Below are 23,200 nucleotides of genomic sequence, written 5' to 3' on the forward strand. Positions count from 1 at the left end.
CCGAACCCGCCGCCGATCCTTCTGGGGAACGGGTGCTCAGTGCGGGTTCCCCGTCCGAGTCGAAGCCATGGAACGTGCTGGAAGAAAGTGTGGGCGTGAACAGCCAGTCGTCGAAGAAGCTCGCTGGCATGGGTCTGTGTGGGAAAAGGGCATGAAACTCGTCCTTGAGCAGGGGTTCCTCCAAAGCGTAGTCTGGCACCCAGCTATTGGCGCTGGCCCGGGTGCCCTCTCTGGCTAGGAGGTATTCGACTCCCTCTTCCCCCCATCTGGAGTCCAAAATCTCCGTGACCTCGTTGATGGGGTCTTGCTGCGTCACCCCTCGCGTCTCCGTCCGCTCCCGGAACGGACTCGGTGCCGTCCCTGGCTCCTGGAATCTGTGAGGTGCCTTGTAGGGAGTGAGCACCGACCTGTGGAACACCGGATGCATTCTGGAACCCTCCGGCAGCGCCAGTCGGAAGGCTACCGGGTTGATCTGTGCTTCGACTTGGTACGGCCCAATTTGCTTGTGCCCCAACTTCTTCTTGGCTAGTGACCTGGTCGGCACTGCGTGGGCTGCCAACCAGACCCAGTCTCCCACTTGGATCTCTTCGCCAACCCGCCTGTGCTTGTCAGCTTGCACCTTGTAGGCGTGCTTAGCTAGCTCCAGCTGCCGTCTGAGTTGATCGTGTACCGCCTGCAACTCTGACGCGAACGCGTCCGCCGTCTGTGGTTCTCCGTCCCCCACTCTCTCCCGTCCCGGGAAGGTTCTGGGATTCCTCCCATTGTTGGCGAAGAACGGAGTCACCCCTGTGGACACGTGCTTCGTGTTGTTGTAAGCGAACTCGGCGAGCGGCAGGTAATCCACCCAGGTCGCAGGTTGTTGATTGGCATAGCATCTCAGGTACTGCTGCATGATGGCATTGACCCTCTCTGCTTGCCCGTTGGTCTGCGGGTGTCTTGCTGATGCCAGATCGACCTTGACATTTAGAAAACTCATCAGCTTCTGCCAGAAATTCGAGACGAACTGGCGCCCGCGGTCGGACAGGATAGACCGCGGCAGACCATGCACTTTGAACACGTGATCTATGAACAGTTTGGCGGTTTGTTCCGCCGTGGCCACCTTCGCACACGGAATGAAATGTGCCATCTTGGTGAACAAGTCCACCACCACTAGTACAGCTGTCTTGCCTCTCGAGCTGGGTAGATCCGTAACAAAGTCCAGGGCCACCCTCTCCCACGGTTCAAACGGCGTTTGCAGCGGTTCCAGCAGTCCCGCCGGTGGTTTGTGCACCGGTTTGGCCCTCTGGCAGGTGTCGCACCTCGCAACGTAGTCCGCGACTTCCCCTCTCAGTCTGGGCCACCAAAAGTCCCTTGCGACTAATTCCACCGTTTTTTCCGTGCCAAAGTGCCCGGCCGTGGGTGCGTCGTGCAGCTGCTGCAGTACCCTGGCGCGAAGTTCGTCTCCCGGCACGTAGATGGCCCCTTTACGTAAGAGCAAGCCGTCTCGTATCTGGAACTCATCGCCCTTCGCCGTGCCCTTGTGCACCTCTGCCATCTTCGCCTGCGCGAAGGAGTCGTCCTGCAACGCCCGCCGCACCGCATCCAGGTCTACTGTGGCTGAAGCGCACGCCCACGCTGTTGGCGCGAAGATGTGCATGGCTGCCGCTGGCGTCGCCTCTTCGAGGTATTGCGGTTTGCGGGACAGTGCATCCGCCATGACGTTGGTGTCGCCTGGGACGTACTCTATTCGGAAATTGAAGTCAGCAAAGAACTCCGCCCAACGTATCTGCCTCTGGTTCAGGAACTGAGCCGTGCGCCAGTGCTCCAGATTCTTGTGATCCGTGCAGACCTGCACCGTGTGCTTGGCGCCGATCAGGAAGTGCCTCCACGCCTTGAAAGCTGCATGAATGGCCAGCAACTCCCTGTCCCAGATGGTGTAGTTCTGCTCCGACTTGCTGAGCTTTCTGGAGTAGAACGCTCCCGGCCTCCAGACCCCCTGTGGGTCCCTTTGCAACAGGACAGCTCCCACTGCTCTATCGGACGCGTCTGTCTCTACCCGCATCGGTCTGCTGGGGTCGATATGCAGCAGTTGCTCTTCCGACGCGAAGAGACGCTTGAGTGCCTGAAAGGACTGCTCCGCCTGCTCCGTCCAGATGAATTTCTTTTTCTTGGAGCTTAGCGTGTCCGTAATGGCCGCCGTCTGCATCGCGAACCCCTTGATAAACTTGCGATAGAAGTTGGCGAAGCCGACAAACCGCTGGACCTCCTTCCGGTTGCGCGGGCTCTTCCAATCCAACACCGCACGAACCTTGGCGCTGTCCATGGCTAGCCCCTTGTCCGACAACTTGTAACCCAAGAAATCCACCTCCGTCGTGTCGAACTGGCACTTCTCCAGTTTGGCGTACAGTCTATGCTGCTGCAGCCTCTTCAGCACCTCCCGAACATCTTGGTCATGGGCTTGCTGCGATTCGGAGAATATCAGGATGTCATCCAGAAAGCAGACGCACTTCTTGTAAAGGAGTCCCGCCAACACATGATGCATGAAAGCTTGGAAACAGTGAGAACCGTTTTGCAATCCAAACGGCATCACTCTGTATTCGTAGGTGCCCAGAGGCGTGAACATGGCTGTCTTCCACTCATCGCCCTCCCTCATGCGGATGAGATTGTACGCACCTCGCAGGTCCAACTTGGTGAACACGCGTCCCTTGCGCACCGTCGCTAGTAGGTCGTCAATCCTGGGCATGGGGAAATCAGAAGGCTTGGTCATCTTGTTTAAGAGGCGAAAATCCACCACCAGTCTTTTTTGGGGCGTGTCTTTCTTCTTCACGAAGAAAACAGGACTGCCCCCTACTGCCCTGGACTCCCGGATGAAACCGCGCTGCAAATTGTGATCTATGAACTGTTTGAGTTCCTGTAATTCGTCCTCAGACATGGAATACAGCTTCCCTTTCGGCAGCGTCGCCCCTGGTAGGAGGTCAATCTTGCAGTCATATTGCCTGTGCGGTGGTAGCTTGTCAGCCTCTTTCTCGCAGAAGACCTCCAGAAAGTCTGCGTATTTGTGGGGGACTGCTTGCAACGTTCCCAACTGCAGTTGTGATTCCTCCTCCTCTCCCTCCTGTCTGGGCAGGATGCAGTGTTCTGCGCAATAAGAGGAGCCGAAGATCAGCTGTCTCTGGTACCAAGCCAGTGTCGGACTGTGCCTGTCCAGCCAACTCATGCCCAACACAATGGGCGTGTCCGACAGTTGGGTGACATTAAAACTGATGACTTCCCTGTGGTTGCCAAGGCGCATCACCATCGGTGGCGTTTGCTTCACCACCTGCCCCCCTAGCAACTCTCTGCCATCCACTGTGACGACTTGCAGGGGCAGAGTGGCAGGCAGTAGCTGTATAGCGTGCTGCTCCACAAAATCCTGCGCTATAAAGTCTGCGTTGCTTCCAGAATCCACAGAAAGCGGCACTTCGATAGTGACGCCATCGGGTAGCTGGAGAGATGCTGTGAGCTGCACTACTGGTTTGGGTGGGAGGGGGTCCGTGGGTTGCAAGATCGCTGGGGACTGCTTCACTGATGCGTCTGGCTGGGCCCCAGTGCCTCTGTCTCCAGCCAGACATCGTCGTTTCCCTGCTGTGGTTCTCCTTGCTGCGTTGCTGCAGTCACCATTGCTGAGGCTGCAGTGTGCTTGTGGAGCCTCCGGGGACACTCTTTCGCCAAATGGATCCTCGCAGATGTAACACTTCCTGTTCCCTCTAGGAGGCTTCGCTTTCACTGCTGTCGGTGCTTGGGCTCTGGCTGCTGACTGAGCCCTTGCACCTCCAACCTCCATCGGTTCCCCTCCCCCTCCAGGCGGAGGTGTGGATTGCACACGCGCTGCTTCTCTTGGAACGAAAGAGAAACTTCTCGCTGCTTCGCGCCCTCCACGTCCTTCATCTCTGCACCATGGACGTTCTTCCAGCCTCACCCCCACAGTCAGCGCCCTTTGGACCACCTCCTGCGTGCTTCGGGGCCTCTCCCCCCTTGCAATTTCATCCTTGACCGCAGAGCTTAGACCCTCCCAGAACAGGTCTCTGACAGGGGGCGAATCCCGGTCCCACTCTAAAGCACTGACCAGCGCAAAAAAGCGGGCGTGGTACTGCCGGACGCTTGCCCTCCCTTGTTTTAGTCCATGAATCTCCCGTCGGGCAAGATCCACATCAATAGTAGACAAAAAACACGCATCCATCGCTTTGATAAAGGCATCTGCATTCTGAAGCGCCGGATCTTTATCCCTCCACAAATTGCGTAGCCACGCTTTAGCATCCCCATGCAAATGGGATAGTATGAACCCCACTTTCTCTTCCTCATCTCTAAAGTCTTTTGCCAGCAGTTGCAGTGCGCACATTACGTCTGCTCGAAAATTGGGGTACTGTTGTAAATTCCCATCGAAGTGAGCCACAAGCCCTCCTGCTCTCCGTGCCAACCCAACCCCCTCCGGTCTGGGTCCTGGCTGCCCGTGTTTAACCCATGCTTCAAACCTGGCGTGGAGATCTCTGTAGGCGGCTGCCGCATCCTCCTCCCTCTTCTTGGATGCCAGTACCTCCGCGTTCAATTGGGTAACTGCCTGTTGCAGCGCTGCAACTGTCTCTGCTTCCGTCATCTCTGCTAAACGTCGTGAGCTTGCTCCCAAACACCGATCCCCTCCTCCAGCTGCCTCTCTCTCCGCTGCGAGATATCAGGTGTCCGAAGCTTTTCAGAGACGGGTCTTACTGTCAGAGCTGCCACCCAGTCCCAGCTCACATAGGACCAAGTCCGCCAGCGTTCACTTTATAAGAGTCTTTATTAAGTTACAGGTTTCATTTCCGAACTGCAGCGTGCAGCTCTACACCTTCTGCCCTAGGTCGGCGAAGACCCGTCTGAGTCCCCGCCTCTTGCACACCAGCTTAATACCCTAGCCTTGCTCCACCTCCTTCGCCTCTCCCTACGTCTCTGGGTCCTTCTGCCCCCCTGGGCCTCCTCCCTTCTACTCTCCTCTGACGCTGACCCCCCTGATCCTTCTGCCTCCTTGCGGCGGGCTTTGGGACCTGGCTCACTCTCCGGGCTGCTTACTGCTCCAGCTTCCGTTGCATTTGAACTTGGCGCGCGCGCCCAACTCTCTACTTTCCTCTTAACCGTTGCCTCGCTCTCTGAGGAGGGCGTGACCACCCCTGACTCGTGCCCTCCCTCCTGCTGACAGCCTCCGGAACCCGATGCCTGGCTACCTTCCTCCCTGCTGCTCTCAGTCTTGAGCGTGGGTCCCGACTTCCAGCTGCTGCCGCTCTCAGTTATGGGCGTGGGTCCCGACTTCCAGCTGCTACTCTCTGAATCTCCTCTGTTCCCTTCCTCCTGGGGTGTCCCCCCGGATCCCCCCCTTGCTCTGCTCACTGGGGCTCCCTTTTGGGAGTCCTCTGACTCACTGCTTAGGCTTGGAGATCTCGGGTCGTCATCATCACTCATTTTCCCTTCGGATTCCTCCCCCTCGCTCTCTGCTTCCTCCCTTCTCTGCGTCTCTGCTCCTGAACCCCTGACACCAGCGATCGTTAAATAAAAGTCTTTATTGAGTTACAGTCTCCATTCTCGAGCTGCTGCGTGCAACCCTACGTCTTATGCTTAGATCGGCGAAGCTCCGTCTGAGTCTCCGCCCCTTGCGCACCAACTTAATATCCTAGCCCTGCTCCACCTTTTCCGCCTGACAGTTCTCCTCTGGGTCCCTCTGCCCCCCTGGGTCTCTTCCTTCCGGGATTCTTCTGACGCTGACCCCCCTGACTCTCCTGTCTCCTTGCGCCGGGCTTTAGGACCTGGCTCCCTTTCCGGGCTGCCTACTGCGCCACCTTCCTGTGCATTTGAACTTGGCGCGCGCGCCCAACCTTCCACTTTCCGTCTAACCGTCACTTCGCTCCCCGATGAAGGTGTGGCCACTCCTGACTCGTGCCCTCCCTCCTGTTGCGAGCTGCCAGCGCTTGATCCCTGGCGCTCTTCCTCTTTCCTACTCTCTGGCGGTGACGCTGGTCCCGATTTCCAACTGCTCTCCTCTGAGTCCCCTCTGGCTCTATCTTCCTGGGGTGTCCCCCTAGTCTCCCCCCTTGCCCTGGCCACTGGTGCTCCTTTTTGTGAATCCTCTGATTCACTGGAAAGACTCGGAGATCTCGGGTCGTCGTCATCACTCATTCTTTCTTCTGCCTCCTCCCCCTCGCTCTCTGTTTCCTCCCTTGCCCTCGCCTCTGCTCCTGAACCCCTGACAGCGGTGTTTGCTGTACCACCTGTCCTCCCAGTACCTCTCTGCCATCGACCGTGATGACGTTTAGAGGCATCGTGGCCGGTAGGAGCGCTATGTGATGTTGCCTGATGAAGTCCACTCCTACAAAGTCTGCATTACTACCAGAGTCAATGGTAATAGGGACTTCCAGGGCGAGTCCATTGGGCAGCTGGAGCGATGCGGTGAGTTGCACCACTGGTTTGGGTGGGAGGGGGTCTGTGGGCTGTAAAATCTCTGGGGACTGCTTCACTGACTCGCCTGGCTGGGCCCCAGTGCCTCTGCCTCCAACCAGGCTTCGTCATTTCCCTGCAGCTGTTCCCCCTGCTGAACTGCTCCCCTTACTGTTGCTGAGGCTGCAGTGTGCCTCTGGATCCTCTGGGGACACTCTTTGGCCATGTGCTGTGCACTGTCGCAGATGTAACACTTCCTGCTCCCTCTAGGAGCCTTCGCCTTGACTGCTCCTGGTGTTTGGGTTCTGGTCGCTGTCTGAGCCCTGGCACCACCTATCTCCATCGGCTCTTCTCCCCCCCCCCCAGTGGAGGCGTGGATTGTGTGCGCCCTGTCACTCTGGGTAGGAAGGGATTTGTTCTGGCTGGTGTGCGTGCCATACGTCCCTCATCCCTGCTCCAAGGGCGTTCTTCCAGGCGCACCCCTATCGCCAGCGCTCTCTGGACGACTTCTGTGGTACTGTTGGGTCTGTCCCCCCTCGCCAGCTCATCTTTCACGGCCCCATTTAGTCCCCCCCAGAACAGATCCCTCACGGCAGCGGACTCCTTCTCCCAGCCCAGCACATTTACTAACGCAAAAAAGCGGGAGTGATATTGTCTCACCGTGGCTTTGCCCTGCTTCAGCCCGTGCATTTCCCTCCTGGCCACATCCACATCTACCGTTGATTTAAAACAATCGTCCATGGCCTTGATAAATGCTTTTGAATCTTGGAGGGCAGGATCATTTTCGCGCCATAAATTGCGCAGCCACGATTTAGCTTCCCCATGCAGATGAGTTATTATGAAGCCTACTTTCTCCTCCTCATCTCTAAAGTCTTTCCGAAGCAAATTGAGCGCGAAAACTATGTCTGCTCTGAAGTTAGGATACTGCTGCAGGTTCCCGTCGAAGTGGGCTACGATGCTGCCCCCCCTCTTCCCGAGGCCAACTCCCTCCGGCTTGGGTCCCGGCAGCCCCTCTTTGCCCAAACGTTCCCACCTGGTTTGCGGATCTTGCAAGAGCGCTACTGCTTCTTCTTCTCTCTTTTTGGATGCTGTTACTTCTGCGTAAAGCCTCGTGACTGCTTCTTGCAGTTCCGTCACTTTCTCCTCTGTAGTCATCTTTGCCTATCTTCGTGAGCTCGCAAAACACCGAGTTTTGCCCCTTGCTGCGCCAACTCACGCTGCGAGGGTTCAATTCTATAATTGGCGGACGGAGCTTACTGTCAGAGCTGCCCGAGGTCCCAGCTCACAAAGGACCAACGCCGGTTTGTTGTTATATACAAAAGTCTTTATTGAAGTTCAGGTTTGCTTCCACAGCCGCAGCGCGCAGCTCTACGTCTGAAATTTTAGACCGCTGAAGCTCCGTCTGAATCTCCTCCCCCCAGACACCAGTTTAAGACTCTGGCCTTGCTCCACCTCTTCCTCTGCTCTTTCCTCCTCTGGTTCCGCCTGTCCGCTGGGGTCTCGCCCTTCCTAGACTCTTCTGACGCTGATTCCCCTGAGTCTTCCCCCTGCCTCCGGCGGGCTTTAGGACCTGGTTCCCAATCCGGGTTTTCTGCTGTCCCACACGCCTGTACATTCGAACTTGGCGCACGCGCCCAGCCGGCAACCTTCCTCCTGATCGTTACACTGCTCCTGTCACTGCTTCCCCCTTTGGGGGGGCTAGCTGGACCTGACCTTCCCTCACTCTCCGATAGAGGCGTGGTCAGCCCTGACTCATCTTCTCTCCCTGCTGGAGGAGACGCTGGCCCTGCCCCATGGGACTCTTCCCCCCCCCCACTACGCTCTGGTGGGGAAGCTGGTCCTGATCTCCAGCTGCTGCTTTGGGAGTCCCCGCTGGCCCCTTGTTTCTGGTGCGTCCCCCCTGGGACCCCCCTTGCCCTGACCATCGGCGTCTCCTTCTGGGAATCTTCTGATCCGCTGGAGAAGCTCATGGAATCTCTCGGGTCACTGTCATTCTCCCCTACGCTGCCCTCAGATTCTTCCCCTTTGCTCTCCATTTCCTTCCTCCCCTGTGCCTCTGTTCCTGAGCCCCTGACAATATCTTACACTGAATTTCTGTCCATTGTGCCTTACCATCACACAGAGAAACATTTAGCTATTACAAAGCATGAACTCAAACATGAACACGTTGTCAGGGTTGCTTCCAGATCCTAGCTCACAGAGGATCACGCCAGCCAGTGATCATTAAATAAAAGTCTTTATTGAGTTACAGTCTCCATTCTCAAGCTGCTGCGCGCAACTCTACGTCTTATGCTTAGATCGGCGAAGCTCCGTCTGAGTCTCCGCCCCTTGCGCACCAACTTAATATCCTAGCCCTGCTCCACCTTTTCCGCCTGACAGTTCTCCTCTGGGTCCCTCTGCCCCCCGGGGTCTCTTCCTTCCGGGATTCTTCTGACGCTGACCCCCCGGACCCTTCTGTCTCCTTGCGCCGGGCTTTAGGACCTGGCTCCCTTTCCAGGCTGCCTACTGCGCCACTTTCCTGTGCATTTGAACTTGGCGCGCGCGCCCAACCTTCCACCTTCCGTCTAACCGTCTCCTCGCTCCCCGATGGAGGTGTGGCCACTCCTGACTCGTGCCCTCCCTCCTGTTGTGAGCTGCCAGCGCTTGAGCCCTGGCGCCCTTCCTCATCCCTGCTCTCTGGCGGTGACGCTGGTCCCGATTTCCAACTGCTCCCCTCTGAGTCCCCTCTGGCTCTATCTTCCTGGGGTGTCCCCCTAGTCTCCCCCCTTGCCCTGGCCACTGGTGCTCCTTTTTGTGAATCTTCTGATTCACTGGAAAGACTCGGAGATCTCGGGTCGTCGTCATCACTCATCTTTTCTTCTGCCTCCTCCCCCTCGCTCTCTGTTTCCTCCCTTTCCCTCGCTTCTGCTCCTGAACCCCTGACATCCATCCCCCCCTCGAAGCCCCCTCTTCCCCCCTCCCCGCCTTCCGGTGCTGGAGCTGGGTGCTGCCGTGTCGAGGGAACGAATGTCGGGTACAGTTCGCTTCCCGTGGCGGGCCTCCATCTGAAGTCTTCCGGTTCTTCCTCCCTGCTCTCGTCGACGACGGTCACCTCTGCTTCCATCTCTGTGCCGCCGTGCTCGAAACCCTGGTCGTCCCCGAAAACGTCCATGTCCGTCTCTCCCTCGCTTCCTTCTGGAGGCGTTGCTCGTCCAGGACCCTCCAGCCACTTCCTGCGCCACTGCTCCTCTGGTCGATCATCCCACCAATACGAGGGTTCCGAAGCAGATCCCGAGGGCGACCCCTCCGGAGAACTGGCGTCTCGTGTCGGTTCCTCATCCGAGTCGAACCCCCGGAACGTGCTGGCTGAAAGCGTGGGCGTGAAAAGCCAGTCGTCGAAAAAGTCCGCTGGCATTGGCCTATGCGGGAAAAGGGCATGAAACTCTTCCTTGAGCAGCGGTTCGTCTAAAGCGTAGCCCGGCACCCAGCTGTTGGCACTGGCCGGGGTGCCCTCCTTAGCGAGAAGGTATTCTACCCCCTCTTCCCCCCATCTGGAGTCCAAAATCTCCGTGACTTCGTTGATGCGCACCTCCTGTGTCCCTCCCCGTTGCCCGGTTCCGTCTTAGAGCGGACTCGGCGCCGTTCCTGGTTCCTGAAATCTGTGAGGTGCCTTGTAGGGAGTGAGCACCGATCTGTGGAACACCGGATGCATCCTGGAACCCTCCGGAAGCGCCAGCCTGAAAGCTACCGGGTTGACCTGCTCTTCGACTTGGTAGGGCCCCAGTTGCTTATGCCCTAGTTTCTTCTTGGCCAACGACCTGGCCGGCACTGCGTGGGCTGCTAACCAGACCCAGTCTCCCACATGGATCTCTTCGCCAACCCTTCTGTGTTTGTCTGCCTGCACCTTGTATGCGTGTTTGGCCAGCTCCAGGTGCCGCCGCAGCTGATCGTGGACCTCCTGCAACTCCGACGCGAACGCATCTGCTGTCTGCGGCTCCCCCTCCACCATTCTTTCCAGTCCTGGGAAGGTTCTGGGGTGCCTCCCGTTGTTGGCGAAGAACGGCGTGACCCCCGTGGACACGTGCTTCGTGTTGTTGTAGGCGAACTCGGCGAGCGGCAGGTAATCCACCCACGTCGCAGGCTGTTGATTCGCATAGCATCTCAGGTACTGCTGCATGATGGCATTGACCCGCTCCGCTTGCCCGTTGGTCTGCGGGTGTCTCGCCGACGCCAGGTTGATCTTGACGTTTAGGAAGCCCATCAGCTTCTGCCAGAAATTCGAGATGAACTGCCGTCCTCGGTCGGACAGAATAGACCGTGGCAGACCGTGAACCTTGAACACGTGGTCTATGAACAGTTTGGCGGTTTGTTCCACCGTGGCCACCTTCGCACACGGGATGAAATGTGCCATCTTGGAGAACAAGTCCACCACCACCAGCACGGCCGTCTTGCCCCTCGAGCTGGGCAGATCCGTGACAAAGTCCAGGGCGACTCTCTCCCATGGTTCGACCGGAGTTTGCAGCGGTTCCAACAGTCCGGCCGGCGGTCTGTGCACTGGTTTGGCCCTCTGGCAGGTGTCGCACCTCGCCACGTAGTCCGCGACCTCCCCTCTCATTCCGGGCCACCAGAAATCCCTGGCGACTAATTCCACCGTCTTCTCCTTGCCAAAGTGCCCGGCAGTGGGCGCGTCGTGCAGCTGATGCAGTACCTTGGCGCGAAGTTCGTCTCCCGGCACGTAGATGGCCCCTTTACGGATGAGCAATCCATCTCTCAGCTGGAACCCATCGGTCACCGCCTTGCCCCTTTGCATCTCTGCCATCTTAGCTTGCGCGAAGGAGTCATTCTGCAACGCTCGTCGCACCGCCTCCAGGTCCACTGTCGCCGCAGCGCACGCCCACACTGTTGGTGCGAAGATGTGCATGGCGGCCGCTGGCGTGACGTCCTCCAGATACTGTGGCTTACGGGAGAGCGCGTCCGCCATGATGTTGGTGTCCCCAGGGACATACTCTATTCGGAAATCGAAGTTCGCAAAGAACTCAGCCCAACGTATCTGCCTCTGGTTCAGGAACTGTGCCGTGCGCCAGTGCTCCAAATTCTTGTGGTCCGTGCATACTTGCACCGTGTGCTTGGCGCCAATCAGGAAGTGCCTCCACGCTTTGAATGCTGCATGAATGGCCAGCAACTCCCTGTCCCAGATGGTGTAGTTCTGTTCGGACTTGCTGAGCTTCCTGGAGTAAAACGCTCCCGGCCTCCAAACCCCCTGCGGGTCCTTCTGCAGCAGGACGGCTCCGACGGCCCTGTCTGAGGCGTCTGTTTCAACCCTCATCGGCCTGCTGGGGTCGACATGAAGCAGCTGTTCTTCCGACGCGAAGAGACGCTTGAGTGCCTGAAAGGACTGCTCCGCCTGCGCTGTCCAGATGAACTTCTTTTTCTTGGAGCTGAGCGTGTCCGTGATGGCCGCTGTCTGCATAGCAAAGCCTTTGATAAACTTGCGATAGAAGTTCGCGAAGCCGACAAACCGTTGGACCTCCTTCCGGTTGCGTGGGCTTTTCCAATCCAACACCGCTCGAACCTTGGTGCTGTCCATGGCGAGCCCCTTGTCAGACAACCTGTAGCCCAGGAAATCCACCTCCATCACGTCAAATTGGCACTTCTCAAGCTTGGCGTACAGCCTATGTTGCTGCAGCCTGCTCAGCACTTCCCTGACGTGTCTGTCATGCTCCTGCTGCGATTCCGAAAAGATCAGGATGTCATCCAAGAAACAGACGCACGTCTTGTAGAGGAGCCCCGCCAACACGTGATGCATGAAAGCTTGAAAAACGTGGGAGCCATTTTGTAATCCAAAAGGCATAACTCTATATTCGTAGGTGCCCAGGGGCGTGAACATGGCTGTCTTCCACTCATCTCCTTCCCGCATGCTGTCAGAGCTGCTACCAGGTCCCAGCTCACATAGGACCACGCCACACAGCGTCCACTTTAAAAGAGTCTTTATTGAGTTACAGGTTTCATTTCCGAACTGCAGCGTGCAGCTCTACACCTTCTGCCCTAGGTCGGCGAAGACCCATCTGAGTCCCCGCCTCTTGCACACCAGCTTAATACCCTAGCCTTGCTCCACCTCCTTCGCCTCTCCCTACGTCTCTGGGTCCTTCTGCTCCCCTGGGACTCCTCCCTTCTACTCTCCTCTGACGCTGACCCCCCTGATCCTTCCGCTTCCTTTCGGCGGGCTTTGGGACCTGGCTCACTCTCCGGGCTGCTTACTGCTCCAGCTTCCGCTGCATTTGAACTTGGCGCGCGCGCCCAACTCTCTACTTTCCTCTTGACCGTTGCCTCGCTCTCTGAGGAGGGCGTGACCACCCCTGACTCGTGCCCTCCCTCCTGCTGACGGCCTCCGGAACCCGATGCCTGGCTGCCTTCCTCCCTGCTGCTCTCAGTCTTGAGCGTGGGTCCCGACTTCCAGCTGCTGCTCTCTGAATCTCCTCTGTTCCCTTCCTCCTGGGGTGTCCCCCCGGATCCCCCCCTTACTCTGCTCACTGGGGCTCCCTTTTGGGAGTCCTCTGACTCACTGCTTAGGCTTGGAGATCTCGGGTCGTCATCATCACTCATTCTCCCTTCGGCTTCCTCCCCCTCGCTCTCTGTTTCCACCCTTCTCTGCGTCTCTGCTTCTGAACCCCTGACATCCATCCCCCCCTCGAAGCCCCCCCTTCCCCCCTCCCCGCTGTCAGGTGTGGGTGCTGGGTGCTCCATCATCATGGGAGGGAATGCTGGATACAGGTCGCTCCCCGTGGGTGGCCGCCAACTGAAAACCTCCGAGTCTTCCCCCTCGCGGTCGTCGACGTTGACTTGTTGCTCTTCCATCTCTGTACCGCCGTGCTCGAACCCGAGGTCCTCCCCGAACACGTCCATGTCAGTCTCTGCGTCGGTCGCTCGACCTGGCATCTCCAGCCACTTCCTGCGCCATTGCTCCTCTGGTCGCTCGTCCCACCAATACGAGTTGCCTGATGCCGAACCTGCCGGTGAACCTTCTGGGGAACGGGTGCTCCGTGCGGGTTCCCCTTCTGAGTCGAATCCATGGAACGTGCTGGAAGAAAGTGTGGGTGTGAACAACCAGTCGTCGAAGAAGCTCGCTGGCATGGGTTTGTGTGGGAAGAGGGCATGAAACTCGTCCTTGAGCAGGGGTTCCTCCAAAGCGTAGTCTGGTACCCAGCTATTGGCGCTGGCCCGGGTGCCCTCTCTGGCTAAGAGGTATTCGACTCCCTCCTCCCCCCATCTGGAGTCCAAAATCTCCGTGACCTCGTTGATGTGGTCCTGGTGCTTCACCCCCCGCGTCTCCGTCCGTTCCCGGAGCGGACTTGGCGCCGTCCCTGGCTCCTGGAACCTGTGAGGTGCCTTGTAGGGAGTGAGCACCGACCTGTGGAACACCGGATGCATTCTGGAACCCTCCGGCAGCGCCAGTCGGAAGGCTACCGGGTTGATCTGCGCTTCGACTTGGTACGGACCGATTTGCTTGTGCCCCAACTTCTTCTTGGCAAGTGACCTGGTCGGCACTGCGTGGGCTGCCAACCAGACCCAGTCTCCCACTTGGATCACTTCGCCAACCCGCCTGTGCTTGTCAGCTTGCACCTTGTAGGCGTGCTTAGCTAGCTCCAGCTGCCGTCTGAGTTGATCGTGGACCGCCTGCAGCTCTGACGCGAACGCGTCCGCCGTCTGTGGTTCTCCTTCCCCCACTCTCTCCAGTCCCGGGAAGGTTCTGGGATGCCTCCCATTGTTGGCAAAGAACGGCGTCACTCCTGTGGACACGTGCTTCGTGTTGTTGTAAGCGAACTCGGCTAGCGGCAGGTAATCCACCCACGTCGCAGGCTGTTGATTGGCATAGCATCTCAGGTACTGCTGCATGATGGCATTGACCCTCTCTGCTTGCCCGTTGGTCTGCGGGTGTCTTGCTGATGCCAGATTGACCTTGACATTTAGAAAACCCATCAGCTTCTGCCAGAAAGACGAGATGAACTGGCGTCCGCGGTCGGACAGGATAGACCGTGGCAGGCCATGCACTTTGAACACGTGATCTATGAACAGTTTGGCGGTTTGTTCCGCCGTGGCCACCTTCGCACACGGAATGAAATGTGCCATCTTGGTGAACAAGTCCACCACCACTAGCACAGCTGTCTTGCCTCTCGAGCTGGGTAAATCCGTCACAAAGTCCAGGGCCACCCTCTCCCACGGTTCAAACGGCGTTTGCAGCGGTTCTAACAGTCCCGCCGGTGGTCTGTGTACCGGCTTGGCCCTCTGGCAGGTGTCGCACCTCGCGACGTAGTCCGCGACCTCCCCTCTCAGCCTGGGCCACCAGAAGTCTCTCGCGACTAATTCCATCGTTTTCTCTGTGCCAAAGTGACCGGCCGTGGGTGCGTCGTGCAACTGTTGCAGTACCTTGGCGCGAAGGTCGTCTCCTGGTACATAGACAGCCCCTTTGCGTAGGAGCAAGCCGTCCCGCACCTGGAACTCGTCCGTGGTAGCCGTGCCTCTGAGCAGTTCCGCCATCTTGTCTTGTGCGAATGAGTCGTCCCGCAATGCACGTCGCACCGCATCCAGGTCTACTGTAGCTGAGGCACACGCCCACGCCGTCGGTGCGAAGATGTGCATGGCCGCCGCTGGCGTCACCTCTTCTAGGTATTGCGGTTTTCGGGACAGTGCATCCGCCATGATGTTGGTGTCGCCTGGGACGTACTCTATTCGGAAATTGAAGTCAGCAAAGAACTCCGCCCAACGTATCTGCCTCTGGTTCAGGAACTGAGCCGTGCGCCAGTGCTCCAGATTCTTGTGGTCCGTGCAGACCTGCACCGTGTGCTTGGCGCCGATTAGGAAGTGCCTCCACGCCTTGAAAGCTGCATGAATGGCTAGCAACTCCCTGTCCCAGATGGTGTAGTTCTGCTCCGACTTGCTGAGCTTTCTGGAGTAGAACGCTCCCGGCCGCCACACCCCCTGCGGGTCTCGCTGCAGCAGAACAGCTCCCACGGCTCTGTCTGACGCGTCTGTCTCTACCCTCAACGGTTTACTGGGGTCGATATGCAGCAGTTGCTTCTCCGATGCGAAGAGACGCTTGAGCGCTTGAAAGGACTGCTCCGCCTGCTCCGTCCAGATGAATTTCTTTTTTTTGGAGCTGAGCGTGTCCGTAATTGCTGCCGTCTGCATCGCGAACCCCTTGATAAACTTGCGATAGAAGTTGGCGAAGCCGACAAACCGCTGGACCTCCTTCCGGTTGCGCGGGCTCTTCCAATCCAATACCGCACGAACCTTGGTGCTGTCCATGGCTATCCCCTTGTCCGACAACTTGTATCCCAGGAAATCCACCTCCTTCGTGTCGAACTGGCACTTCTCCAGCTTGGCGTACAGTCTATGTTGTTGCAACCTGCTGAGCACCTCCCTCACGTCTCGGTCGTGAGCTTGCTGCGAGTCCGAGAAAATCAGGATGTCATCCAGGAAGCAGACGCATGTCTTGTAGAGGAGTCCCTCCAACACGTGATGCATAAAAGCTTGAAAACAGTGAGAGCCATTTTGTAATCCAAAGGGCATAACCCTGTACTCGTAGGTGCCCAGCGGTGTGAACATGGCCGTCTTCCACTCATCGCCCTCCCGCATGCGGATGAGATTGTACGCCCCTCGTAGGTCCAACTTGGTGAACACGCGTCCCTTGCGCACCGTCGCGAGGAGGTCGTCAATCCTGGGCATGGGGTAATCAGACGGTTTGGTCATCTGGTTCAAAAGGCGGTAGTCCACAACGAGTCTTTTTTGGGGCGTGTCTTTCTTTTTCACGAAGAAAACGGGACTGCCCCCCACTGCCTTGGACTCTCTGATGAAGCCACGCTCCAGGTTATGCTTGATGAACTGTTTGAGTTCCTGCATTTCATCTTCAGACATGGAGTATAGCCGCCCCTTCGGCAGCGTCGCCCCCGGTAGGAGGTCAATCTTGCAGTCATATGGCCGGTGAGGGGGTAGCTTGTCCGCCTCCTTCTCGCAGAAGACCTCCAAAAAGTTCGCGTATTTGTGGGGGACCGCTTGCAACGTTCCCAACTGCAGTTGTGATTCCTCCTCCTCTCCCTCCCGTCGGGGCAGGATGCAGTGTTCTGCGCAATAAGAGGAGCCGAAGATCAGTTGTCTCTGGTACCAAGCCAGTGTCGGACTGTGCCTGTCCAGCCAACTCATGCCCAACACAATGGGCGTGTCCGACAGTTGGGTGACATTAAAACTGATGACTTCCCTGTGGTTGCCAAGGCGCATCACCATTGGTGGCGTCTGCTTCACCACCTGCCCCCCTAGCAACTCTCTGCCATCCACTGTGACGACTTGCAGGGGCAGAGTGGCAGGCAATAGCTGTATAGCGTGCTGCTCCACAAAGCTCTGCGCTATAAAGTCTGCGTTGCTTCCAGAATCCACAGAAAGCGGCACTTCGATAGTGACGCCGTTGGGTAGCTGGAGAGACGCTGTGAGCTGCACCACTGGTTTGGGTGGGAGGGGATCCGTGGGTTGCAATATCGCTGGGGGCTGCTTCACAGATGCGTCTGGCTGGGCCCCAGTGCCTCCGTCTCCAGCCAGACATCGTCGTTTCCCTGCTGTGGTTCTCCTTGCTGCGTTGCTGCAGTCACCATTGCTGAGGCTGCAGTGTGCTTGTGGAGCCTCCGGGGACACTCCTTCGCCAAATGGCCTGGATCCTCGCAGATGTAACACTTCCTGTTCCCTCTAGGAGGCTTCGCTTTCACTGCTGCCGGTGCTAGGGCTCTGGCTGCTGACTGAGCCCTTGCACCTCCAACCTCCATCGGTTCCCCTCCCCCTCCTGGCGGAGGTGTGGATTGCGCACGCGCTGCTTCCCTCGGAACGAAAGAGAAACTTCTCGCTGCTTCGCGCCCTCCACGTCCTTCATCTCTGCACCATGGACGTTCTTCCAGCCTCACCCCCACAGTCAGCGCCCTTTGGACCACCTCCTGCGTGCTTCGGGGCCTCTCCCCCCTTGCAATTTCATCCTTAACCGCAGAACTTAGACCCTCCCAGAAGAGGTCTCTGACAGGGGGCGAATCCCGATCCCATTCTAAAGCACTGACCAGCGCAAAAAATCGGGCGTGATACTGCCGGACGCTCGCCCTCCCTTGTTTTAGTCCATGAATCTCCCGTCTGGCAAGATCCACATCAATAGTAGACAAAAAACACGCATCCATCGCTTTGATAAAGGCATCTGCATTCTGAAGCGCCGGATCTTTATCCCTCCACAAATTGCGCAGCCAGACTTTGGCATCCCCATGCAAATGGGACAATATGAACCCCACCTTCTCTTCCTCATCTCTAAAGTCTTTTGCCAGCAGTTGCAGTGCGCACATTACGTCTGCTCTAAAATTAGGGTACTGTTGCAAAGTCCCATCGAAGTGAGCCACAAGCCCTCCTGCTCTCCGTGCCAATCCCACGCCCTCCGGTCTGGGTCCCGGTTGCCCTTGCTTAACAAGCATTTCAAACCTGGCGTGTAGGTCTCTGTAGGCGGCTGTAGTCTCCTCCTCCCTTTTCTTGGAAGCCAATACCTCTGAGGACAACTGGGTCACTGCCTCTTGCAGCGCGGAGATCCTCTGTTCTTCCGTCATCTTGCTAACCTTTGTGAGCTTGCTTACAGACACCCCTCTTCCTCCCCTAGCGGCTTCTGCTCCCGCTGCGAGGTTTCAGGTTTCTGAAGCTTTGAGCAGATGGGTCTTACTGTCAGAGCTGCTACCAGGTCCCAGCTCACATAGGACCACGCCACACAGCGTCCACTTTAAAAGAGTCTTTATTGAGTTACAGGTTTCATTTCCGAACTGCAGCGTGCAGCTCTACACCTTCTGCCCTAGGTCGGCGAAGACCCATCTGAGTCCCCGCCTCTTGCACACCAGCTTAATACCCTAGCCTTGCTCCACCTCCTTCGCCTCTCCCTACGTCTCTGGGTCCTTCTGCTCCCCTGGGACTCCTCCCTTCTACTCTCCTCTGACGCTGACCCCCCTGATCCTTCCGCTTCCTTTCGGCGGGCTTTGGGACCTGGCTCACTCTCCGGGCTGCTTACTGCTCCAGCTTCCGCTGCATTTGAACTTGGCGCGCGCGCCCAACTCTCTACTTTCCTCTTGACCGTTGCCTCGCTCTCTGAGGAGGGCGTGACCACCCCTGACTCGTGCCCTCCCTCCTGCTGACGGCCTCCGGAACCCGATGCCTGGCTGCCTTCCTCCCTGCTGCTCTCAGTCTTGAGCGTGGGTCCCGACTTCCAGCTGCTGCTCTCTGAATCTCCTCTGTTCCCTTCCTCCTGGGGTGTCCCCCCGGATCCCCCCCTTACTCTGCTCACTGGGGCTCCCTTTTGGGAGTCCTCTGACTCACTGCTTAGGCTTGGAGATCTCGGGTCGTCATCATCACTCATTCTCCCTTCGGCTTCCTCCCCCTCGCTCTCTGTTTCCACCCTTCTCTGCGTCTCTGCTTCTGAACCCCTGACACATGCGAATGAGGTTGTACGCCCCTCGCAGGTCCAACTTGGTGAAGACGCTGCCCTTGCGCACTTTTGCGAGGAGGTCATCGATTCGGGGCATGGGGAAGTCCGATGGCTTGGTCACACTGTTCAAAATGCGGTAGTCCACCACGAGTCTTTTTTGGGGCGTGTCTCGCTTCTTAACAAAGAATACCGGACTGCCCCCCGCTGCCCTGGACTCTCGGATGAAACCGCGCTCCAAATTATGATCTATGAACTCCTTGAGTTCCTGCAGTTCGTCCTCAGACATGGAATACAGCTTCCCTTTGGGCAGCGCCGCCCCCGGCAGCAGGTCAATCTTGCAGTCATATGGTCTGTGGGGGGGTAGCCTGTCTGCCTCCTTCTCGCAGAAAACCTCCAAAAATTGTGCGTACTTGTGGGGAATCGCTTGCAGCGTGCCTAGCAGCAGCTGTGACTCCTCTTGCTCCCCTTCCTGCCGGGGCATGATGCAGTGTTCAGCACAAAAGGAAGAGCCGAAGGTCAGCTGCCTCTGGTACCAAGCCAGCGCCGGGCTGTGCTTGTCCAGCCAACTCATGCCCAATACAATAGGCGTGTCCGACAGTTGAGTGACGTTGAAGCTGATGATTTCCCTGTGATTTCCAAGCCGCAGCACCATAGGTGGCGTCTGCTTCACCACTTGCCCCCCTAACAGCTCCCTGCCATCCACCGTGACAACCTGCAGGGGCAGCGTGGCAGGCAGCAACTGTATAGCGTGCCGGTCGACAAAGTCCTGCCCTATGAAGTCTGCATTGCTTCCCGAGTCGACGGTGATTGGCACGTCCATGGTGATTCCATTGGGTAGCTGGAGCGATGCGGTGAGCCTCACTACTGGCTTGGGCGGGAGGGGGTCCATGGGCGGTAAAATCTCTGGGGACTGCGTCACTGACACGTCTGGCTGGGCCCCAGTGCCTCTTCCTCCAGCCAGACATCGTCGTTTCCCTGCTGCGGTTCTCCTTGCTGCGTTGCTGCAGTCACCATTGCCGAAGCTGCAGTGTGCTTGTGGAGCCTCCGGGGACACTCTTTTGCCATATGCCCTGGATCCTCGCAGATATAACACTTCCTGTTCCCTCTAGGAGGCTTCGCTTTCACTGCTGCCGGTGCTAGGGCTCTGGCTGCTGACTGAGCCCTTGCACTCCCAACCTCCATCGGTTCCACCCCTCCCCCTGTTGGAGGCGTGGATTGCGCACGCGCTGCTTCTCGGGGAAGGAAGGAGGAGCCCCTGGCTGGTTCGCGCCCGCTGCGCCCTTCTTCCCTGCTCCACGGACGTTCTTCCAGCCGCACTCCCACCGCCAGCGCCCTCTGAACGACCTCCTGCGTGGTCCGGGGTCTCTCCCCCCTCGCAATCTCATCTTTAACCGAGCTGTGCAAGCCCTCCCAAAAAAGGTCTCTGACAGGCGCCGAATCTCTGTCCCATTCCAGGGCACTGACCAAAGCGAAAAAGCGGGCATGGTACTGCCTCACGCTGGCTCTCCCTTGTCTTAGTCCATGCACCTCCTTCCGGGCAAGATCCACGTCAATGCTGGATAAAAAACACCCATCCATCGCTTTAATAAAGGCGTCCGCATTTTGGAGCGCAGGATCCTTATCTCTCCACAAATTGCGCAGCCATGCTTTTGCGTCTCCATGCAAATGGGACATGATGAACCCCACTTTCTCTTGTTCATCTCTAAAGTCTTTGTGCAGTAGTTGCAGTGCACACATTACGTCTGCTCTAAAGTTGGGGTACTGTTGCAAATTCCCATCGAAGTGAGAGACCAGACCGCCTGTGCGTCTCCCCAACCCAATCCCCTCTGATTTGGGTGTCTGTTGCCCTTGCTTCGTAAGCACGTCCAACCTGACCTGGAGATCCCTGTAGGCGGCAGCTGCGTCCTCCTCTCTCTTCCTGGACGCCAGCGCCTCGGCATTCAGTCGTGACACTGCTTCTCTCAGTTCCGCTATTTGCTGTTCGGGCGTCATAGCGTCTGCCGTTCGTGAGCTCTCTAGTAGGCACCCGCTTTCTCTCCTCTCCGCGAGGCCGTGGATGCCCACAATTTGTGCAGACGGAGCTTACTGTCAGGGTTGCTTCCAGATCCTAGCTCACAGAGGATCACGCCAGCCAGCGATCATTAAATAAAAGTCTTTATTGAGTTACAGTCTCCATTCTCAAGCTGCTGCGCGCAACTCTACGTCTTATGCTTAGATCGGCGAAGCTCTGTCTGAGTCTCCGCCCCTTGTGCACCAACTTAATATCCTAGCCCTGCTCCACCTTTTCCGCCTGACAGTTCTCCTCTGGGTCCCTCTGCCCCCCGGGGTCTCTTCCTTCCGGGATTCTTCTGACGCTGACCCCCCGGACCCTTCTGTCTCCTTGCGCCGGGCTTTAGGACCTGGCTCCCTTTCCGGGCTGCCTACTGCGCCACTTTCCTGTGCATTTGAACTTGGCGCGCGCGCCCAACCTTCCACCTTCCGTCTAACCGTCTCCTTGCTCCCCGATGGAGGTGTGGCCACTCCTGACTCGTGCCCTCCCTCCTGTTGTGAGCTGCCAGCGCTTGAGCCCTGGCGCCCTTCCTCATCCCTGCTCTCTGGCGGTGACGCTGGTCCCGATTTCCAACTGCTCCCCTCTGAGTCCCCTCTGGCTCTATCTTCCTGGGGTGTCCCCCTAGTCTCCCCCCTTGCCCTGGCCACTGGTGCTCCTTTTTGTGAATCTTCTGATTCACTGGAAAGACTCGGAGATCTCGGGTCGTCGTCATCACTCATCCTTTCTTCTGCCTCCTCCCCCTCGCTCTCTGTTTCCTCCCTTTCCCTCGCCTCTGCTCCTGAACCCCTGACACACGTGAACACAGAAAGACTCATTCTCACTACTGGGAATGCTTTTCTTGAAGTAGTTAAAAGAATTTCAGGAAGGTAGAAAATGAATCTGACTCTTCTAATGTACTGTTCAGGTAATAATTGGTAAATGTCTAGAAATAACCAGCTTTTCATTCCTCCCCTCAGATATGGAAGCTTGTATCAATTGTCCAGAAGACCAGTATCCCAGCAAGGACCACAGTCAATGTATTCCCAAAGTTCTAAGCTACCTCTCTTACAAAGAAAAGTTTGGGATTATCTTGGCTATCTTGGCCATTTCTTTCTCTTTCATCACAATTTTAGTGCTGGGAAGTTTTGTGAAGCACAGGAATACACCCATCGTCAAGGCCAACAACCGGACCCTCACTTACACTCTCCTCATCTCCCTTCTTCTTTGCTTCCTCTGTGCTTTGCTCTTCATTGGGCAGCCAGGAAAAGGGATCTGCCTTCTACGCCAAATGGTCTTTGGCATTGTCTTCTCTGTGGCTCTTTCTTGTATATTGGCAAAAACCATCACCGTGGTTCTGGCATTCATGGCAACCAAGCCAGGATCTGGGATGAGGAAATGGGTGGGGAAAAGACTGACCATTTCAATTGTCCTCTCCTCCACCTTCATTCAAGCTGCCATTTGTGCTCTGTGGTTAAGTACTTCCCCTCCATTCCCAGACAGGGACATGCAATCCTTGAATGGGAAGATCATATTGGAATGCAATGAGGGTGCATCTACCATGTTTTACTGTGTCTTGGGCTATATGGGTTCCCTGGCCATAATCAGCTTCATTGTGGCTTTTCTGGCCAGGAAATTACCTGATAGTTTCAATGAGGCCAGATTTATCACTTCCAGCATGTTGGTGTTTTGCAGTGTTTGGTTGTCCTTTGTTCCAACCTACATGAGCACCAAAGGGAAATACTTGGTGGCCGTGGAGATCTTCTCCATCTTATGCTCTAGCGCTGGCTCACTGGGTTGCATCTTTCCCCCCAAATGTTACATACTTTTGTTGAGGCCTGATCTGAACAACAGAGAGCAAATAATGGCCAGAAAAAGCGAGAAAATGTAAGTTCATCTCCATGTTATGCTCACTTAGAAAATTCACTGGAAGTCCATATCATGATATTTTAAAATATTAGTGCTTTAATAAAAAGAAGTCCTTGCTCAAATGTATCCTTCTGAGTATAGTTGTACTAGACACACATTAGGTCAATGCCTTATTTTGAATTGACTTACATACACCCACATGCAGACAATTCCAACAAGAAAGAAAAGTGGGACTCATCTAAAGAAACCAGTGGGGTTGCATAAGGAACTTACAGAAGAGCTGAGAGTTAAAGAAGGGCATGCATAAGAAATGGAAGAAAGGGGGAATTGCAAAGGAGGAGTATACATGAGTAGCCAAAGGTTGCAGAGTGAAGGTCAGGCTGGCTAAAGCTCAGAATGAGCTCAGGCTTACAAGAGAGGTTAAAAAC

General features: G+C 56.7%; 1 protein-coding gene across 2 annotated transcripts in view; it reads left to right on the top strand.

Moving 5' to 3' along the window:
• Window positions 1-23,200, top strand: part of LOC309514856 (vomeronasal type-2 receptor 26-like) — a 63,664-nt gene that overhangs the window by 24,479 nt on the left and 15,985 nt on the right. Inside the window, exon 1 of one of the 2 annotated variants that reach the window (XM_082192267.1) lies at window positions 21,725-21,943. The exons of the other annotated variant lie outside the window; for it this stretch is intronic. Coding sequence (XP_082048393.1) covers window positions 21,846-21,943 — 98 coding nt within the window. The 5' untranslated portion in view covers window positions 21,725-21,845. Of the gene's footprint in view, window positions 1-21,724; window positions 21,944-23,200 lie in introns of those variants that run through there. 2 annotated transcript variants of the gene reach the window in all.

This window comes from Podarcis vaucheri (assembly GCF_965113315.1).
Source record: "Podarcis vaucheri genome assembly, chromosome: 12".
NCBI classification, from domain to species: domain Eukaryota; kingdom Metazoa; phylum Chordata; class Lepidosauria; order Squamata; family Lacertidae; genus Podarcis; species Podarcis vaucheri.